Source organism: Gossypium hirsutum, chromosome D02 (assembly GCF_007990345.1).
Source record: "Gossypium hirsutum isolate 1008001.06 chromosome D02, Gossypium_hirsutum_v2.1, whole genome shotgun sequence".
Classification (NCBI taxonomy): domain Eukaryota; kingdom Viridiplantae; phylum Streptophyta; class Magnoliopsida; order Malvales; family Malvaceae; genus Gossypium; species Gossypium hirsutum.
The window spans coordinates 66,813,293-66,833,387 of record NC_053438.1 but is presented as its reverse complement, the minus strand read 5'-3'; the positions used below and the strand labels follow the sequence as shown (position 1 = coordinate 66,833,387).

The 20,095-nt window shown below is 33.6% G+C and overlaps 2 protein-coding genes and 2 long non-coding RNA genes across 5 annotated transcripts; 2 read left to right on the top strand and 2 right to left on the bottom strand.

Annotated features, from left to right (window-relative positions):
• Positions 1-576: 576 nt before the first annotated feature.
• Positions 577-11,914, bottom strand: LOC107886901 (alanine--tRNA ligase). The gene is made up of 23 exons (XM_016810998.2): positions 11,552-11,914; positions 11,041-11,279; positions 10,686-10,826; positions 10,128-10,274; positions 9,696-9,848; positions 9,023-9,152; positions 8,186-8,282; positions 7,207-7,327; positions 6,836-6,895; positions 6,326-6,376; positions 6,154-6,249; positions 5,795-5,896; positions 4,905-5,027; positions 4,066-4,209; positions 3,886-3,957; positions 3,704-3,779; positions 2,958-3,112; positions 2,758-2,866; positions 2,488-2,675; positions 1,761-1,850; positions 1,337-1,519; positions 1,056-1,235; positions 577-927 (listed from the first exon to the last, which is right to left on the bottom strand). Exons 1-23 carry the CDS (start codon positions 11,868-11,870, stop codon positions 856-858), a joined length of 3,048 nt encoding a protein of 1,015 aa, XP_016666487.2. The 5' UTR covers positions 11,871-11,914; the 3' UTR covers positions 577-855.
• Positions 11,915-13,169: 1,255 nt separating this feature from the next.
• Positions 13,170-14,283, top strand: LOC107886903 (uncharacterized). Its single transcript, XR_001680945.2, has 2 exons — positions 13,170-13,634; positions 13,948-14,283. It is a non-coding gene; the product is annotated as an uncharacterized lncRNA (long non-coding RNA).
• Positions 14,284-15,978: 1,695 nt separating this feature from the next.
• On the top strand, positions 15,979-16,798 carry LOC121214797 (uncharacterized). Its single transcript, XR_005910541.1, has 2 exons — positions 15,979-16,287; positions 16,574-16,798. It is a non-coding gene; the product is annotated as an uncharacterized lncRNA (long non-coding RNA).
• Positions 16,799-17,357: 559 nt separating this feature from the next.
• Positions 17,358-20,045, bottom strand: LOC107886902 (uncharacterized). 2 transcript variants are annotated; one of them, XM_016810999.2, is made up of 3 exons: positions 18,506-20,045; positions 17,864-18,397; positions 17,358-17,787 (listed from the first exon to the last, which is right to left on the bottom strand). In XM_016810999.2, exons 1-3 carry the CDS (start codon positions 19,286-19,288, stop codon positions 17,674-17,676), a joined length of 1,431 nt encoding a protein of 476 aa, XP_016666488.1. In that variant the 5' UTR covers positions 19,289-20,045; the 3' UTR covers positions 17,358-17,673. The 2 variants fall into 2 exon arrangements, with proteins under 2 accessions (XP_016666488.1, XP_016666489.1); XM_016811000.2 differs by having other exon boundaries at positions 17,358-17,781; positions 18,506-19,607.
• Between the last annotated feature and the right edge of the window lie 50 nt (positions 20,046-20,095).

The window sequence follows — 20,095 nt, the reverse complement described above, 5'->3', positions numbered from 1 at the left end:
TCTTTGGACTTTCTTTTTTCTTCTCCTTCCTTATTTTCCATTATCTTCTCATTCTCTCTCTATTTTCCTTCCTTCTCTATTTTTTTAACGTAATTTTTCTATGCTTTCTATTTGTTAAAACTAATCCCTATACTTTTACTTTTTGGAACAATTTAAATTCAGAAAATCAATCAAAGAGAGGAAGAAGCAAAAGAGAATGGAAAATAAAGAAAAAAAAGAAGAAGTAAATTGCTCAAAAAAATATGAATACCAATTATATAATTTAACATACCACATTAATTTACCATTACACCATTAACTACAATTAACGACTCAATGGCTAAAATGTTACAATACATTAATATAAATAATTAAAACATAACATTTCAAACATAAGTAACTAAAATAAATTATAAGATGATCTTATTGTTACTAAATTACGACAAATGATATAATACACCTTTAGTTAGAAATGAGAAAATTGATGTAACTAAGATCTATAAAATATGTTGATTATTTCATATTACATAAATTAAAAATAGTTAATTCAATAGATTATATAATTGATTAAAATAATTAAACACGCCAATAATCAAATAAAAAACAAAGTAGTTGATTCTTATAATCCATTTTCACTGCTAAATAAAGAAGCGTGGAGATGTTCGAAGGGTATCAATAGCATAATTTTTCTTCTATATGCCGAAACACGTTCGTAAGTGAAAAATAAAGTAGTATATTACAGTGATAGATTTTTCTTCGGCAATTGCAGCATTTCCACACAAACTAAATGTTTTCTATTTCACTTTAATGTATCGATGAAATTTAGTAGCATCAATGCTTCTTCCATGTCAGGGACGAAAGTTGCAGAAATTTTTTTCATTTTAACTTCATTGAAGCAAATGAAGTTGCCAAGTCCATGGCCTCCTTAACATGTGAACCATCCGTTCCCTGAAATGGAAAAAGTATATTCCGTAAATTAAAAACAATGAAGCATGCGAACAAACTCAAATTTATGAGAAAAATGCGAGCATTTATCACAGCAACCAACTTCCGAGCATCGAGTTACTAATACTAACCTGTCCTGTAGCAAGACCGCCCTTGCCTTTGCCACACCTCCCCTTTAGAGGCCCTAGGGCATTTGTCAACCACTCTGATACTTCCAATAGCTTGCTCTGTTCAGATTTCTCCGGTACACCAGCATAAACGACAGCCTTGTTTGTGGTTTCGTCGATACTGAAAACCATAACCGGCATACCCTGTTCATTATATGGCAACATTTAGCATAGATGTGTGAAGCAAACTTTGATAAAAGATACGATTAATTGAAAAAGAAGAAAGGTCAGAATTTGCTTGAAACCTTTTGTTGAATAACTTTTGAAACCGCTTCGCGGAGAGCAGCTGCATCTAAACCAACATCAATACGAGTGACACAGAAAGTCTTTCCCTCTTTGGCAGCAACTTCAGCCAATTCGGTTGCTGTCGTGACAGCTCTCTGCATATTTTGTTCAGCAATCTTCTTTTGTGCTTTTTTCAGTTGATTCTGATAAAATAAATCAATTTAGAAGGCATTCTAAGACCATCATATAATTGACCAAAAAAATGCTTTACTGTTGTAGCAACTAAACGAGACTATATTTGGACTATTGTTACTGAAACTCAGCGTCACGTCCTCATATCCACATCATAAATTAGCATCTAACGGATCTAAAATGCAAATTAGGGAAAATGTCGAGTCAAAGAAAATAGGTGATAATTATTAATTGACTGCAAATAGGTGATACCTGAAGTTGAGCAATTTTGGCCCTAATATCAGCTTTCTGGGCAGCAGGAATTGATGCAGAATCCACAGTAGTTTTTAGAGAAGCCACTTTCTGTAAAGATGCAAAATGAAGTTTGAAAAGGCAAAAGAAATTAAAAATTAAAAAAAAAGGCGGCAAAATATGGTATATATTGTACAATGTTTTTGTTTAACATAGATAATGGGCTCTTAAATAGAGTACAATATCACCCTATGTATGATAGGAAAAAAAAAGAAACCAGGCATTTTACCCTCTATCATGGTTTAAGTAAAAAAACATTAACTTAAAAATTGCATATTATGCCTAAGAACACACAATACGAGATATATATCCACTAAGGTGTTACATGAACAACCTATTTAGTTTCAGTATGAGATAAGGAGGTTTAATATCTGAAAATACCCATGATCCAACCATGACAAACTAAAGGCAAATTTCTATGGTCTTTTTACCGGTTCAGAAGGAAGCAAGAGCACTGAGAGAATAGTATTATAACAAAATTTGGAAACTAAATATATAAGAAACATGACAAGTCCTAAAACAAGTTCATGAAAATGGCATAAACTGAACTGGAAACAAAAACCATAGGAGTCACCTTCAAGCAGAACAATTAGAGTAAAATAGCAACTTAAAACAAAAATGGTGAAAGGAATTGATAAGAAAAACTTTCAAGAATTGAAGTCTTATAGACCAAGTCAGATAAACACACCTTTTCCAGCAACCTTACTTCCATATTGGATGCATCATCTACTTCCTTCAAAAGCAGGCCACCCAATTCCATTGCCTTCAAAGCACTCTCAGTGGTGACAGCAGTTATCCTTCGAACTCCTTTAGCAATTCCCTCCTCAGATAAAAGAGCAAATGCCTTTGCTTCCCGTGTATTTGTTATGTGTGTACCTACAAAAATCCTTGGAAGTCAGCTTCAACACAAAATTCATAGCAAGGCTTCTAGTGAACTTATTTAAATAAAGACATTAACCTCCACATAATTCCGATGAAATTGATGACCATTCTTTGTTTTCTGGATCAGCAAGAAGGTCCTCCACTTTTTTACCAACTGCCACTACTCTAACTGGATCAGGATAAACCTGCATTAGAAATATAACACAAACATAACTTCTCAAAGGAATGAGCAAAACCAAATTAGAAAACCATAAGAACAAGAATGCTTAAGCTTACTTCTCCAAAGACAGCTCGCAAACCGTTGATACGCTTGGCTTCAGCAAGGGTTACCTCCTTTGAATATACATCTAACTCAGATTTTATTTGCTCATTCACAATAGCTTCAATTTTTCTCAAATGATCAGCATTGATGGCTCCGTCTCTGTTTGGATCTGATAATATTGGATCAAATTTTAGCGTACTGTTATAAAGCATACCACAAACTAAATCGCATAACAATTGAGGTGCTATTGGATAAATTGAAAAAATTCAACAAAAGAATTACTGTTCAATTTTTAGTTCAGAAAATTCAAGGTACAGTATCTATGATATAAAAATTCGTTGGTATGGTACTGAAAATTAAATGCCAAGTATATTGCTTATTTGAATCTTTTGTAATAGTTTAGAAAAATTGAACTCCAAAATAAAAATGAAGTACTGATATAAAAATTGGTTGGTATGGTACCGAAAATTATGTGATTTTATAAGTATTTTGCATTGGTAAAATTTAAAAAGGAAAATATTTGAGATAAATGTAACTACAAAAATATATCTTTCCTTAAATTGATTTAACTTGAAAATTCTTAAAAAGGAAAATATGTGAGATAAATGCAACTAAAAAAACTTATTTTTCCTTAAATTGATTTAACTTGAAAATTCTTAATTAAGTGGTTTTTAGAAATGATAGAATCATTGCAGATTTTATTTTTCAATGGTTTAAAAATTTGCAACAGTTTACCAAACACAACCTGTATTGAACTTACCATGGGAAAAATCAAATCTCAATTTTTCAGGAAGAACAATGGACCCCTTCTGGTCAACATGATTACCAAGCACTTCCTACATTAAAATCATACGAATGTGAATCATGGAAAACTACTAAGAAATACAAGAACAAAAACTACTAAAGAATCATGAATATCAGTATATTAAGTTTGAGTTGTACCCTAAGAGCGAAGTTCAACATATGCGTGCAAGTATGGTTAGGAGCAATCAACCTCCGCCTATCATAGTCAACCTGTAGTAGTTTAAAGTTTATGGATAATGAAAAAGTTGCCAGTAAAAAGAAACAAATCATTTTACAAATAAGAAGAAATATGAGGTAATTTGAAGTTTATGTTTTTACCTTACAAGTTACTTTATCACCAACAGAGAATTTGCCAGAAACTCCAGAAAGAGAACCAATATGAAGTACAAAACCTCCAAAAATTTGAACATTACATACTTGGAAGGAGCCAAAGGAACCATCAAGATATCCAGTATCAAAAATCTATGTCCACAAGCAAATATGTCAGATGAATAAATAAATCACAACAAAGGAAAGCAATCACTTGACTAGCATCCCATTCCTTCTGGCATTACTTCCTTAGATATAGATGTTAATGTACTTCGGTATCAAAGAACATATGCACATTTCTAAGCATAGAATCATATAAAAAATATATACATGCATATTGCATATATATTACCTAAGGAAATAAATACAATATACGTATATATTACCAAAGGAAATCTAGAAGAGATGCCCAAATCGTAATTGCCTTTCTTCTTTTTCTATTTTTAAGAAACTTCTCAAACTTATAAAGTTATAACCAGCATGAAGTTAATTCCCTGTAAAACCCACCATAGCCACCTACAAAACCTTGACTCCCAGATCAAAGCATGTAAGCAACCACCAAATTTCAATCCTAAGCCTAATTTACTTGCCCATAACCCTAGGCTAGCAGGCTGGTTTTTTATTTATCTTTTGCCTTTAACCTTTAACCTACAAAATTCAACATTTTCCTTCTTGAATCAATCACAAAACATTTCCGAACCAATACAGGCCCAAAATCATAAAACTTATCGTTCACATTGTAACCAATATATTTCAAACCCACAGCAACCTACACACCGGTTCATAAAGACCCAAAAAAGTAAATTGATAACATCACTAGGATAAAAAACTTCACTTAAGTTAAATACCTGACCACCTTGCTCAGCATAGAAACTCGTAGATTCCAAAACTATGCCAACATCATCGCCAGCAGTTGCATTTTCCATAAACTCAGAGCCATTGTATATGGCCTTTATTACACTTTCATGGGGCTGGAAAAAAAAACATGGGAAATATCAAGTCATGGATGGAATACTCCATCATCAAGAGGATGCAGCCAAGAAACCAAACAGTAAAAAGCTAGAATAGAAAAGCCTTCAAGCCTCAAAGGCTCATAGCCCACTAAATAGCAACACCTCCGGCAGAGAACTTTTAAATTCAGGTTATGCAGGCAAAAGGTACATGACTCCTCCTTAACATAAAGAAGATGGTAATCTAATTACTTAAAAAGAGATACATTACTACATATCAATAGAAAGAAAGAACTTTTACAACAAAGAAAACTCCTAAGCATTCCAATAATGCCGTCAAATAAGATGAAAAAGGAGATAATCTTACAGACTAAACTTTTTATTTTTCAATTCTAGATTCTAGAGAAAAAGAGTAACTTAAGGAACATAGCCTTTCTGACACCAAAAGCAATAGATGATTATTTCACTCTAATATTATCAGTCATCAAACAGGACAAGTAAATGTTTCAAGACTGAAATGAAAGTTAAAAAACCAATAAACAAAGTTTCTTTTTTTAAATAACAAATATAAAATTGTCAACATCCTTCCAACACTTCACTAGAATTTTCACTATTATCTAATAGATCTTATCAGATAGAGAAAAATCTTTTCCCAACATGATGTAGCTGAAATACAATTTCTCTCAACAGCCAACAACTAATTAAACTTTCAATACCTTCACTAGCCAAAATCATTTACCAGATTAAATGACATCTAACTTAAGTGCCATCTAAAGATGTATGCAGACCTGGAACCATACGAATTTGAAGGAATCATCTGTCGTAGACACTCCCTTCTTGTGCAGTGCAGAGGTAGCATCAGCATCCATGACGATAGCACCACCAGCTTGCTGGAAAGAAAGCTTCTATTAGCATAAAATATGGAGAAAAAACTCAATTATGTGAGCACTCCTTTCTAAGATGCATTACCTTTTGACTGTTCTCAGCTTTTTGATGCATCAAATTTTCTTTTAGGTTACAATACAGCGTCAGCTGTCTAATAAAGCCTAGCATCTTTTACTTAATCACTAAAAAGAGCAAAGAGAAAACAATCTAGCTGTTTATAGACAAAAATGTCCATGGAATACACAAATCAAATTCCTATTACCTTATTTCTGGCACTCCTTGACTTTTCTCTAGCCTCATCCATAGCATTATTGAAACCATCAACATCTACTATCAAACCTCTTTCCTCTGCCATCAACTGCAGCAAAAGAAAATCAGGATGGAGAGGCAAATAGATTTATATATAGAAAAGAGAACCAAGTTCACCTGTCTACCTGAGTTAAATCTAATGGAAACCCATATGTGTCCCACAAGATAAAAGCATCCTGGAAAGAGAAAAGAAAAAAGACCCAACATATTGTAAGACAGCCACTGGTCCATGTAAAGGAAGTGAAGACTTACCAAATCCATTCCTTTCAGGTTTCACTAGACTAGAATAAAAAATAAAATAAAAAAGTTCAAACTTCAGATGGATTATACACACATATACAAATGCATATGCATATATCATCTGCTTCTGCAAGCAAGTTTATAAAATTTCTTAAACACTATTCCTCAGAGCAATCAGTATCATTGAAATTCAACAGAAATCTTCTGAGAGATTGTAGAAGTAAAAATAGCTCAACAACCAGCTTGGAAAGGTAGATTAAAGCTTCTCTCATAAATCACTTTAAGTGAAAAATATAAGACAAAATTGCATAATTAAGAAAATTATAGACTGCATAATGCATTGATAGTGCATGTTGCCCTCAATGATAGAAAAAGATAAACTGAAATACACTTACCTGCCCACTTAATATCCTCCCTTGAACATCCTGGGCTGCCTTCTTAAATTTCTCGATTCCCTGAACATAGGTCAATAATTATTCATGATTATCATTGAACATGCTGGCAATACATCAATCATTACAGGAAGGTCATATCTAAAAACAATTAAGCAACATGGCTAGATAGAAGGAATCAAGAAAAGCACTTGATTGATACCAAGATTTTGAAAATCAAAATTATAACTTATTATCGAAAGCAACCTATCCCAAACCATGTTTTTCATAGTTGGAAGGGCATTTGACATTGTAGAAATATGTAAAAAATGGAAAACAAAAAGATATATTGGGATGAATGAAATTCATGATACGCCCTGAGCTCACACACTCACCTTCACCAAAGTCTTGCCAAAGCTCGCTTCTTCTGCAGCAATTATGTCCCCAATTCGTGCCTCATGCTGCTTTAGCTCTGGGAAAACATCACCCATGGCTTCCACCACAATCCTTACAAGCCTGGATTCAAACAATAATCACTAATAACTAATAAAGACCAATTATAGGTTAATGACAAGAGTGTTAAGCTAATGCTACAAAACCTTGACAAATGAATGTTTGATAAAGTTAATAATCTTAATTAATTACTTGAATCTCATAGTCCAGACTTGAGCCAGTTTATTAAGATAATAACCTCACTAAATACAAAAATATTTTTTTTATAATTCTCTAGGGCCTAACAAATATATAAATTATGGTTCCTAAAAAGAAAAAAAAAAGTTCACATAATACTATAAGAAAATTTTCACCTAACTTTTACCTTCTCATTTAAGCTCTTTCTCAAAATATGCATCTAGAATTAGTTTTTTCTCTATGTACCTAAACCAAACTGCACCTACTCCTTAATCTTTAAAATGCACATACCACATTACTTGAAATGCCTTGTTTGGAGAGTGTGTTAGTTAAGCTTGATTGTCATCTGGATCTTGATAATCATTAGTAGGAATATTCATGACCCTTTGAATACTTTTTTTTCATCTACAGGTGATCCCATTACTATAATCTATATCCGGTGTTTTTCATTTATATGTCATTCATTTATCTTAGTAAGAAAATAATAATATACATGTACAAGGGCAGAAAACATAAATTTATTCATAAGTTAATAAATATTAACTTATCAATAAAATGAATAATTCATTCAATTATAAAAATTAAATAACCTCTTTAAAATAATATTTGTGCCTAGTCCCCATAGTATTTTTTTCATAGGGTTTTACTCTGAAAACCTGCTTTAATAGCTCAAGGAGATATAAAGTGCATTATACACTTCAATTATTAACAAAAGAAAAACAGAAAAATATCAGTTGTTCCTACCTGCTGAAAAAACCCTCAGGAGCTTTCAAGACCTCACTGCCATAGCGAACAGCACGGCGAAGAATACGTCTTAAGACATATTCACGTCCCTCATTGCCTATCCATCAAACACAAACATCATGAATCAGCTTTAGAATACTATACATAGTCTGTACACAGAAATATCAGGTGGGTAATACATGAAACAATGACAAACCATTCCTATGTAAACAAACCTACACTTCACATCCCTAGTTATATTAAAATACATGGACCAGATGTAAATAATAAGGTCTTCAGAATAAGGTGCTCAGCATTTAAATAGACTTCTAAAGTAAAACAACTATCAAGCGCTCAAATTCAACAAATTCTGGAGGGAAAATGAACATCATCAAAAGGAAGAAAGAAAAATACGCTATCATACAGTATAAACTTGGAGAGAGAATTTACCATTGTCAGTCGACCCTGAAAATTAATATGTTTAATTATTACAAACACCATAGCCCAACAGCCACGCCCAGAGCTGCTCTTAACAAGATAAGATAACACAATCTGACAGTGCCTAAAACTGAAAGCAAAAAGGAGCCCACAATCTCCTCCACACTGTAATATACTGTAATAGCAGATGCGAATGGAAATTTTTAAAAAAAATTCAATTACGGGTCTCCCTTAATTACAGTATAAACACATACATTCACAAACATGCAATCAAAGACAGCCATCCAAAAAGCCTACCCAACAAACATGAGGACAAAAGTTTATTTCTAAAATGGACGATCAACATACAAAAGAATACCATTGAAACTAACCAAAAAATTTAAACAAACATTCAACAAGAAACCTCAAGTCAGTATCTACCTGGAGAAGCACCATCAGCAATGGCAAAAGACAAAGTTCTAATATGATCAGCAACAACCCTATATGCCATGTCAACTTTGTCAGTATCATCAGGCCCAACTTTTCCAGAATATGAGCGTGCCCCTGTGACCTGTTGGAAAAATCAACAATTATGCATTCAATTCTCCTCATTCTAGCATCAGTTACAAAACCTTTAAACAAACAAGCCATTTTGAGCCAAGTCAGATAAACTGGAAAAAAATAATTCTCAATAGCTTTAGAGTTTGCAAATTCTGTATTTAACATAATAACTCGATAAAAAGTTAAGAAATCATCAAGTGTTAAAATAGTTTATCAGACTAGTAACTAAGGAATATATTCTCTAGCATAGATGGAAAACAGAGGTATATAAGCCATTAAAGCGCTGGTGAAGATAAAGAGAAGAATCATTATTTTTCCTTTCTATGGAACATTTACAAGAATTACAGTTTCAAGAAAAATATAAAACTTAGGGAAAGGAAAGAATTGTATCAAGGTCACACCATCTCTAACACACGGCACATGAACTAGCGTCAACGGGCACATTTGTATATACACATTCAGAAACTTAAACATATGATTAATCATGATATCAATTAAAAAAGAAACACATATAAAATATAAACTAAAAAATACATTGGCGTCATCATCTAACCTGTTGGATAACATCAAAAATCGGCAAGAACACATCAGTATCATAATTGCTCATTTTGTTCTGAAGTACTGAAGTCAATCTCTCAAACCCCAACCCAGTGTCAACATGCTTTGCTGGAAGAGGTTTTAGAGAGCCATCGCTTTCCCTATTAAACTGTATAAGAGTAATGCAAAAATCAGCAGAAAACCTTCTGGAGACACCATGTTGGTAATAAAGGCTGGCATGACATGCTAGCATAAAAGTTACTGCAGTTCAAGAACTCTCTGTATTGCCCCAAACAAACACCATACTAACCACAGAAGCACCCACATATGAAAGCAGGCTAAATTCTTGGATAACTATGAAAATTTAACAGCAATTGACTGGATGCATCTGAGATAGGTTAATTAACAAAAATGGTGAAAGGATAACCATTAATACAAAAAAGTGTACCTGAATAAAAACAAGGTTCCATATCTCAATACATGTTGGATCATCATTATTCACCAATGAGGCAGCATCGCGGTTGCCTACTCGATCATAGTGAATTTCAGTGCAAGGCCCACAAGGACCTGTATCACCCATCTCCCAGAAATTGTCCTACAGAAAAAGGTAAGACCAATTAGATAGACCATGGTAACTATTATTCACATGTTATCCCCAAATTAAGATAAGTTATTTCCTTTCTTCAACTAAGCCTTAAACAGATTAAAATCTCAATTATATGATTCAACACAACAAAATGCAAATGCTCGCATGAACACATATAAAGGTATATGAAATCCAAATTAAAATTCAGGATAAGTCTTAAAATATACAAGTAGCACCATGAAAAACTTGGTTTATCAGCAAAGAAGAGTAAATAGTAATCATGTAAAGGAAGATTTCCTATATACCCTCAAGATAGCAGAAAATTTTAGACTTCTCATGCCCAATATGTAGAAAGAAGAGAAATACATCATGTTACATGTACACAAATACAGGTTAGAAAAGAACCAAGGAAAAACGTACTTTGCAACCAAATGGCAGTACACGTCCAGGGGGTAGAAACTTCAGCCATATATCTCTAGCTTCATTATCAGGTGGAAGACCAGAGCTTGCATCACCACCAAAGTAAGTGGCATAAATCCGATCTGTAGGCAGGCCATAAACCTGCAGTTCAATAAACAAGTTGGAAATTTGTGAAAAGATATTAAAAGGCAGCTCAGCATATCAACCATACAAACACTCAGCATTCCAAACCCAAACTGATCAAATCCCTAGCAAATTAGCTACATAAACAGAATATCATCAAGATATGATACACACATTTAGAAACTACTTACATTTTGCAATATCGATAACAAAAAAGGCATAAAATATATACCTTAGTGAGGAGTTCCCAAGCCCACTCAATTGCTTCCTTCTTGAAATAATCCCCAAAAGACCAATTTCCCAACATCTCAAAGAAGGTATGGTGATAAGTGTCTTTTCCTACATCATCGAGATCGTTATGCTTCCCGCCAGCTCGAATGCATTTTTGAGTGTTGCACGCCCTGGTGAGCTTGCTCATAGCAGTGTTCGGATCCACAGTCCCCAAAAAGATTGGTTTATACTGGTTCATACCTGTCCAGTCACAACAAAATACATATATAGTCAAATCAAAATATTTTTAACATAAATTTAGTGGATTTTATAGTATTATAAAAAGAAAGTAAATTATGAACAAGAAGCTCAGTATCACGGAGTTGGGAATTGGGAAATGATACTTCTTTGCACGCAAATCAACAAAACAAATATAACAAAAAAAAAGAAATTAAAAAAAATTAAGCAGCGTCGATTCGTCTGTTTAAAGTCGTAACTACAACCAAATTGAAAATCGAAAAAATAAAGCGTACCGGCATTAGCGAACAAGAGAGTAGGATCGTTGTGAGGAACAACGGGACTAGAATTCCAATAAACGTGATTTTTGCCTTCGAAGAACTTGATGAAGGTGTCTCGCACCTTCTTCGCAGGCCACTCTACCGCCGGCGGGTCAACACCCGGCATCGTCGCGGACTTGGGGAGTGACGAAAATGAACGAGGTGGCGAAGGATTGCCGGTGAAGGCAGATAGATAGCTGAATAGCCTGGATACCCTAAGTCTTGGCGCCGCCACTAGACAAGGATAAGCAAGACCTAGAATATTGTCACAGAGGAGACTGGCCTTGCCCTTCATTCATATTCTAAAGCTAACTAATATTTTATCCACACGCCCTAGCTTCTGCGAATATGAATATGGATACGATATTTTAATTTTTTTAATTGGATATTGGATTAAATTGTTTTTATCAGTAAAAGGAAAAGAAATTGTCGAAACCATTTTTTTGAAAACAAAAATTTAGGTTATCGACTTTAAAAAAATAAAAATTGGAGTCGTCACCGATCATTGATTGAGGTGTGATCGGCTCGCCTTAAAAATGATTTTGGTCTGCGAAATTTGAGAAAACAGGTTCGGGAGTCAGTTACGCATGAGGAAGGGTTAGCACCCTCGTAACGCCCAAAAATCGGTACCAAATTGATTATTTAATGTCTTAATGTCGAGGGTTAAACAGATTTTTAAAAAAAAGACTCAAATGATGAAATCTGAAAAGGATAATCAATTGTTCAAGTTAGATAAAGAAATCGAGACCCAATACGTTAGGGTACAATTTCTCAAAACCCCCCGAACTTTGAATATCGCTCTTTCGTTTTTAAAGAAAATCTTCATTTTGAGAAGACAATATGTCATGCCCAATACGTTAGGACGAAAATGATTTTTACTTATACATTTTGAATAACGAATATTCTCGGTTATTTGGAATTAACAAAGAAAATCGAAACCCAATACGTTAAGGCTCAATTTCCTCGAAAGTTCCTAACTTTGAATATCATTTTTATTTTAAAAACCTTTGGCAAAATCAAAATATATTTTTAAAACATATGTTTAAAAAAAATGAATGCAATATGAAACAAATATTTTAATTTTAATCATATGTATACATAAGTATGACATATAAATAATTTTTGCAAATATGTATATGGATATGAGAGGAAAAAATGCATAAATTTTATAAAATGTCAATGCATATATCTATATGAATACATAAGTCATAAGAATAAAACGATAATAAAATACACATAAAATATATTCATGTATTTATAAAAAATGTATAAGCATAATATATTGGTAAATATAAAAATATATATTTATAATAAGTTTTGAATAGAGTATAAATATATATGTACATATTATAAAAATGTATAAACATATACAAATTATAAAACATGGGAAACGTATAAATGTTATAAAATATAAATGTATATACATATATATAAAAACTATGAAAATAAAATAATAAATAGAAAAAAAAATATGTATAGGTATTTAAAAAACATTTTTAAAAATATATATATTATAAAATACTCATGCGTGTATATATGTAAGTATAATAATAATATAATAATGATAATAATAATTATTATTATAATAATTATAACCACTATATTAATAAAATAAACTAAAAAAACTTAAAACGAAAGATCATGGATTAAATTGAAAATAACTGAAGTTTCAGGGGCAAATTTGAAATAAATAAAACATTAATGGATCAAATAGAACATGCAGTTAACAGTGGAGGACCGAAAGTGAAATTAATCCAAACCTCTCAAAACTCCACGCAACAATGGATTAAAATAAAACAAATTCAGCATTTCTTGGAAAAATTTGAAAACAAACAACAATGATTTTGAAATGATGGGATAAAATGGAAGGATTAAAAACATAAATATCCCATCAGTGCTTAAAACCCTTTTCAATCTCAAATTTAAACGCTATTCTGCAGCAGCAATAGCGACAAAAACTGTTTCATCTCCTTCCCAACTCTTCACGCCAAAACCCCCTCCCCTTTAACTTCGATTTGGACAAAACGAAGCAAACGATGCCGACGGCGCGCCTCTGCTGGTAAGAATCTCCTCCCTTTCTTTTACTTTTCGTTTTTTTTCAAAAAAATGAAGTAAAATACAAAAGAAATATGAGACAAAAAAAAATAAAAACAGTAAAAAACTTGGAAAGAACAAATCACCTTCAAAAATTTGTTTTTTCTGATTCTTTTCTTTCGTATTTCAGTATTTTTCAATATATGTGTAACCCTTTTACAGATTTGATTTGGCTTTATATAGCCGAAACAACGGAGAAAGAAACTATCGAAAAAACTCTCCTCCTTTTGTCGTAATTTCTGCTATTATTTCTATTCGTGGTTCATGGCTTGTTGTAGGTACGGGCATCGTGCGAAGCTACCAGACGTGGGTGAGACGACGTGGGCAGTTGCTATGCATTCGTGCGTGAAGACGGTTGCTGCAACGTGGGGGCGAGGGTGACGCCGATCCGCTGCTTATTGCCAAAGGTTTCTGCTGTTCATTTTTTTTGTGTTTTAGGCTAGTGGGTTAGGTATTTGGGCTGTTTGGATATTGGGCTTGTAATTTGGTTATTGGGTCAGGGTGTTAATGGGTTTAAAACTGGGTTTAGTAATAGGCTATTATATATATAGCCAGACCAAAATTGGCCTATTACAGAAATCTTTTTGCTCGAGTGAATATTATTTTTAATTGGATATTGCATTAAATAGAAAAAAATTCGAGTGAATTTATAGGATAATTAAAAAGATGAACCATCAAATCTATTTATTTCTTAAATTTAACATCGAAAAGATCATAAGTGTCGAAACCATTTTTCGAAAACAAAAAATTTTTAGGTTGTCGACTTTAAAAAATGAAAATTGAGAGTCGCCACCAATATTTTATTATGGTGTGATTGGATCATCTAAAATGATTTTGATCTACGAGTTTTAGAAAAATAGGTTCGGGAGTCAGTTACGTACGAGGAAGGATTAGCACCCTCGTAACGCCCAAAATTTGGTACCAAGTTGATTAATTAGTGTCTTACGGTCGAAAATTTTTAAAAATATAATCTTAAAAAAAAAAACTTAAAGCGTTGCGTATTAAGACCCTTCTCAATTTAGAGAAGCAAAAATGCCACACCCAATACGTTAGGGCACAACATTCTAATTTCCTCCAAAATGAATTGGGCCAAAATACTAGTGCAATAAAACTTTAAAAGAACATCCACTTATCCAAGATTTAAGAAATCACACCTAATACGTTAGAGCACGATTCCTCTAAAATCCCAAACTTGGAATATTTCCTTTACTTTAAAAGAACATCCACTTATTCAAAATTTAAGAAATCACACCCAATACGTTAGGGCACGATTCCTCTAAAATCCTAAACTCCGAATATTTCCTTTATTATTTTTTTAAAAAAAATATTCATTTCGAGAAATCAATGCGTCACATCCAATACGTTAGGACACAACGTGTTGAATTCCCAATAATGAGTTCTTATTTTAGTTGGTTTAAAGAGCAATCATCGATCATTAGATTTTCAAAAAAATCGGAACCCAATACGTTAGGGCTCAATTTTCTTGAGAAATCCTAAATACGAGTATTATCTCTATTTTGAAAATTTTGATTTTAAAAAAAATTGAGTAAAAAATGTAATGTTATGCCACTTTAAATATATAATGCAATAATAAATATTATGATAGCATAGAAATAATACAAATATATAAACTAATAAGTACAATAATGGCATGCAAAATATCAAATAAATGGGCAAGATAATAAAAATATGTAAACCTAAATCAATGGACAAATAATTGAAATAAAAAAAAATGTATACATATACATATACACATAGAAATATATAGGTTTAAAAGAACTAAATAATATTTACATTATCGAAGTTAATGAATAAACATATATACACATGAGAAAAATATTAGTTGCAAAAAATATATATATAAATATACATATATATAGGTTTTTTTAAAAAAATAAGGAAAAAATATTATTAATTGATAATAAAAAAATAATGATAAAAAACTAAATTGAATTGCAGTTTAAAAAAAATGGTTAAAATCCACAAATAGTAAAAATCAAAGGACTAAATTGAACGTGCGAATTACATAGAGGGGCTGGAAGGGAAATTTTCCCTTCTCCTCTAAAACGATGCCGTTCCAGTAGGATTAAATTGAAATGGAAAATAAATTAAAGAAAAAAATTTAAAAACACAAAAAAACCTAATTGAAAATTCATTAAAAGGCGGAAGGGTCAAAAGCGCAATTTGCCCCTCCGCATGAAAAACACGCGGATCTTGGGTTCGGGTCGGGTCGACACGCGGATCCTCCCCTCAAAACGGCGCCGTTTTCAATTGGCTATTTAAGCCAAAATGAAAACAAAAATTTCATTTCAAAAACAGTTTAAAAAAAAACAAATCCTTCTAAAAAAAACTCTCTCAGCCCCTCAGTCCTCCGACCATCGGTCGGTCATCGGCCAGTCACTGGCCACCGCGCCGGCCGCCGATCTCCGGCGCCGGCACCACAGTCTGCGGTGGCCGGAAAGGGGAAAAATTTCCCGATTTGACCCTCTAGACCCCCTGAGCCTAAATCCGAGCTCAAATCTCACAAAACTCCAACGGAAGTCCCCTTAAAAGCACTGAAACCTTTTGGCTTCCGGTCATCTTTCATCGGAGACGACACCCTCGGCTTCGAAACACAGGTTGTGTCTTCTCTTCCCCTATTTATTTTATTTGCATGCATATGCTGGTAAAATAATAATAATAAATACAACAATAAGTAAAAACTGCAAACACCTTCGATCCGTTTGTTTCTCTCCTTGTGTTGAAAAAAAAGAGCTTTTTTATTGATTTTAAAATCCGACCCTCGTTACAGTATATTCGATGGCCTTTTATAGCCATATGAAACTAAAACAACAATAGAAACAAGAAATTTGCTTGATTTGATCTTGATTCGATTTGATTTTCTTTCCTTTCTTGTGTTTGCAGGTGAAGATTCGGCTACGGCGCAAACGAGCTTGGTGGTTGCGGCGCAGATGACCTAGAAACCTTAGGGTTTCTAATTTTTTTCGGGCCATTGTATTTGGGCCTGTTTTATTTCAGTTTGGGCCATGTATTTTGGGCCACCTTATCTGGTTTTGGACTTGTAAAAAAATTGGACTTTTATTTATTAAGGGTTGGACAAAATTTAAGCATTACAATAAGTTTATAAAATAAGAGCGTCTTCATGCATAAAAAAATTAAATTTTACTTTTATTGAAATTTGACTTTATGCCCTTATATGATATTGATAAACAATTTAGTACCACGAAATCTAATCACTACTACTTTGTGAACTCATCATCTCTCTGAGCTCATAGTAGAGTCAGTATATAAACTTGTTCGGGCTCTCAATAGAGTTAAGAGACCATCATCATCTCGAACTCTCCGCGAAGTTATCCTATGAACTTGCTTGAGGTCTCAATAGTAGGGATACAAAACTAGAAGATAAAGCTACACATAGACACTCCATATACAATACAAACTTGTTCAAGGATCGACGATTTCAAAGGTCAAAATTCCTATAACAAAGTTTAAATTTATTAAATGTTACCTTTTTAAATAATTGTATTAACCAACTAAATTAAATCCAGAATTTTTAGGAGGAACTAGTAGCTGTTGTTTTTTACCAGGTTTCACAAACCATGTATGCCAACAGAAAGGGTCGACGCTGACGAAACTCGTGGCCTGGACCTCATGTTTTGCATGGGCTTCACTACAGTACACATTCACGTTTTACGCCAATAATCCCAGTTACCTCGAAGGCTCGAACAAGATATTACATCATTTACATGTTGATGGTCATGAGGTTTGGCCCCATCTCAACTATGAACTATCTACTAAAATTGTTTTTGTACAAATAATAATTGCAACAATTTCTACTTTTTAACTGAAAAACGAAACGAAATATTCGTAGTCACAAGCTGCTCGAATTCAATGATGAATTAAGGCCAAGTTCAAAAATACTACAATACTTTGAACTTTCACCGCATGCCAGCAACATATGACATTTAAGAATCTACCCATTAACACCGTCTGAAATTAAACATCTATGCATGCATGTAAATCAGTTCATCTTCACCGCATTCCCGTATCGCAACATCCAAAACTTTGCCGGATTTAGACGGTAACACGTCACAACAATGCCTTCTCGGTGCCTGCATCTAAGTACCAAGAAAACATGACATAAGCCTTACTTGCAATTATAAACAGCATTCAAAAGAGATATTAGCATGGTACCTGCTTGTGGTTAAGGTCTAGTTTCTTAGTGAAAACTCGGATTTCTTCGAGTTTCCGCGTTGGATCCATGAAAAGCATGCAATCTTCGTGAGATTTATTGTAAACAGTCTCGATTATTCCGTGCTTGGTAGAAGATACACTGTTTAAATAGAAGATTGTGGGTCTCTGGCAAGGGTGTGGGTGGAATTTTTTGGTGTTAAATGTGTACACTCCTGCCAATACATTTCCCCGTTTCCATTGCCTGAATGTTTCTGGCACAGGGAGAACATCTGGTAAAGATACAGGTTTGCTGTATGCTTGAATGGCATAGCCCCACGAAACCGAAACAGTCCATGAAGACCAACGATCGTAGCAGACCGTTTGTTGCAAAATCCGCTGAGGATCAACGTTTGCTGCATGGAGTAAATGTTGCATTGCCTTGGATGTTGTCATATTAGGGAATATTGGGTCTATATGATCTATGTGATGGAGTGATACCAATGGTGTCAATGGATGAGCAGCCAATAGACCGAATGCATTACCCCGAACATCAAACTGGTTGGAATTCAAACATAAATATAATGATTTAAACAAAGTTTGAACCGAATTCTTACAGCTAATAAGATGAATGTAACATTGCAGGTATCGGAACTTGATTGGTACCTGATGAAAGCCGGGTTCACGTGTCAAGCCTACACCGAGCTCCGTCAAGCAAGAGTAGACCCTGGAATCACTTCCGTAGAGATGAGGATAGCGTTCTATACATGAATCGAAAACTTTAGCCAAAACTTTAGCCAGTGGGTAACTTATAGCAAAGCCTGCTCCCCCGAACGCCATTCCGAACCCGAAAATCCTGTTCTGTTCATAAATCTCCGAGCCAGCCCCAATGTAGTACCAAAGCCGATGATCATATTTAGAAAGTGTCTTTGCCAAGTTCTCCGGAAAGAAAACTGTGTCATCATCCCCAAAAACATACCACCTTACATTAGGATGGTTAAGAGCAACTGTCTCCGAAACCACACGTGCTACACGGATTGCCGATCTAAGACCACCCCTGTAAGTGTAACGAAACCTCGAAGTATCCTCCGAAATGCATATAGGAGGCAGAGTAACATCATCAACATCCATTAAAGTTGCATTAGAAGGCATGCTTTCAAGGAACAAACATCCACGCATTTGACGAGGCTTCCACCATAACTTAACATACTCCTTCCGTTTCGTCCACGATTTCTGATTCGAAGCTATCCCGAAAACAATATGCTCCACTGTCGTCGGTGTATTAACATCTTGGTAAGAAGAATACGCACGCAGAGACAGCGGCTTCGAGCCGTTGAGTAACAAAACCGATACAACAAGATAGGTGACACAAACAGAAGATGAGATCAAAATGAAGTTCATGAGATGAGAAGAAGATTGGGTTTTGGAGATGAACACAAAAAGCTGCATTTTCGCACTAATGATGATGAATGTTGTGTTTAAAGCACAAAGATTTTATTTTATAAAGCTGGTTTTGTAACTTAATCAACGGGGTACAGTTAAAGTTACATGGTGATATGTGGAGGAAGAAGCAATAAAAGCATGGGGGGTAGGCCGCCAAAGACAAAAAAGTTCAATCCAACCCGAATAGAAGGCATGGCTTCTTTTGTTTGTTTAACGTTAGTCTTTGTTTGATAATAGTAGTTCAAGTGTTGGTTGATATTAGCCACCAAATTTTATTAACCAATGTGAAACCACAAATAATTTTATAGTTATTTGAATATATTATTTATGATTGTATTTATAATTTTTTTTAAAAATATTTGTAAATGAAATTCACACACTTCTCGTTTATAAATTTATTAAAAATTAAAAAGTCATTATAATTTTGAACCTTTTTTTGATATTTTCAACATTCGTTTCCCCTTGAAAATGCAAACACCCATTGATTTATATATATTTATATTAACAAATAAATAGTCTATTTACAATTTAAAAATCAATAATGAAAAAGATCATTAGCTCATTTCACGTACCACGGTTTTCCTTTTTTTCGATACACTTAATCGAGTACTAATATTAGCTTAAAAGTAGTGAAAACTGATGACAATCTTTCTTTATTCCATCTTATCAGCACAAATCTAGGCATTCCAAAAGCATAAAACAAGGGTGCCATGCGAGAAAATAAAAACTACTATCAAAACAAAAAATTTGATGCAAAAGCCATTTGCAAATATACCAGCCGATTTACAAAAAGGCAATTGGATTTTAATGAAA

What these genes read in the sequence shown, in the direction of transcription:
- LOC107886901 (XM_016810998.2), bottom strand. Translation starts at nt 11,870, where the DNA reads ATGAAGGGCAAGGCCAGTCTCCTCTGTGACAATATTCTAGGTCTTGCT. An exon ending in TCTCTTGTTCGCTAATGCCG is followed by an intron (nt 11,280 to 11,551) that starts GTACGCTTTATT and finishes GTGACTGGACAG; the next exon opens with GTATGAACCAGTATAAACCA. An exon ending in TCAAATTCGTATGGTTCCAG is followed by an intron (nt 5,028 to 5,794) that starts GTCTGCATACAT and finishes TTTTTTTTCCAG; the next exon opens with CCCCATGAAAGTGTAATAAA.
- LOC107886902 (XM_016810999.2), bottom strand. Translation starts at nt 19,288, where the DNA reads ATGCAGCTTTTTGTGTTCATCTCCAAAACCCAATCTTCTTCTCATCTC. An exon ending in GTGAACCCGGCTTTCATCAG is followed by an intron (nt 18,398 to 18,505) that starts GTACCAATCAAG and finishes AATTCCAACCAG; the next exon opens with TTTGATGTTCGGGGTAATGC. An exon ending in TAGACCTTAACCACAAGCAG is followed by an intron (nt 17,788 to 17,863) that starts GTACCATGCTAA and finishes CTTGGTACTTAG; the next exon opens with ATGCAGGCACCGAGAAGGCA.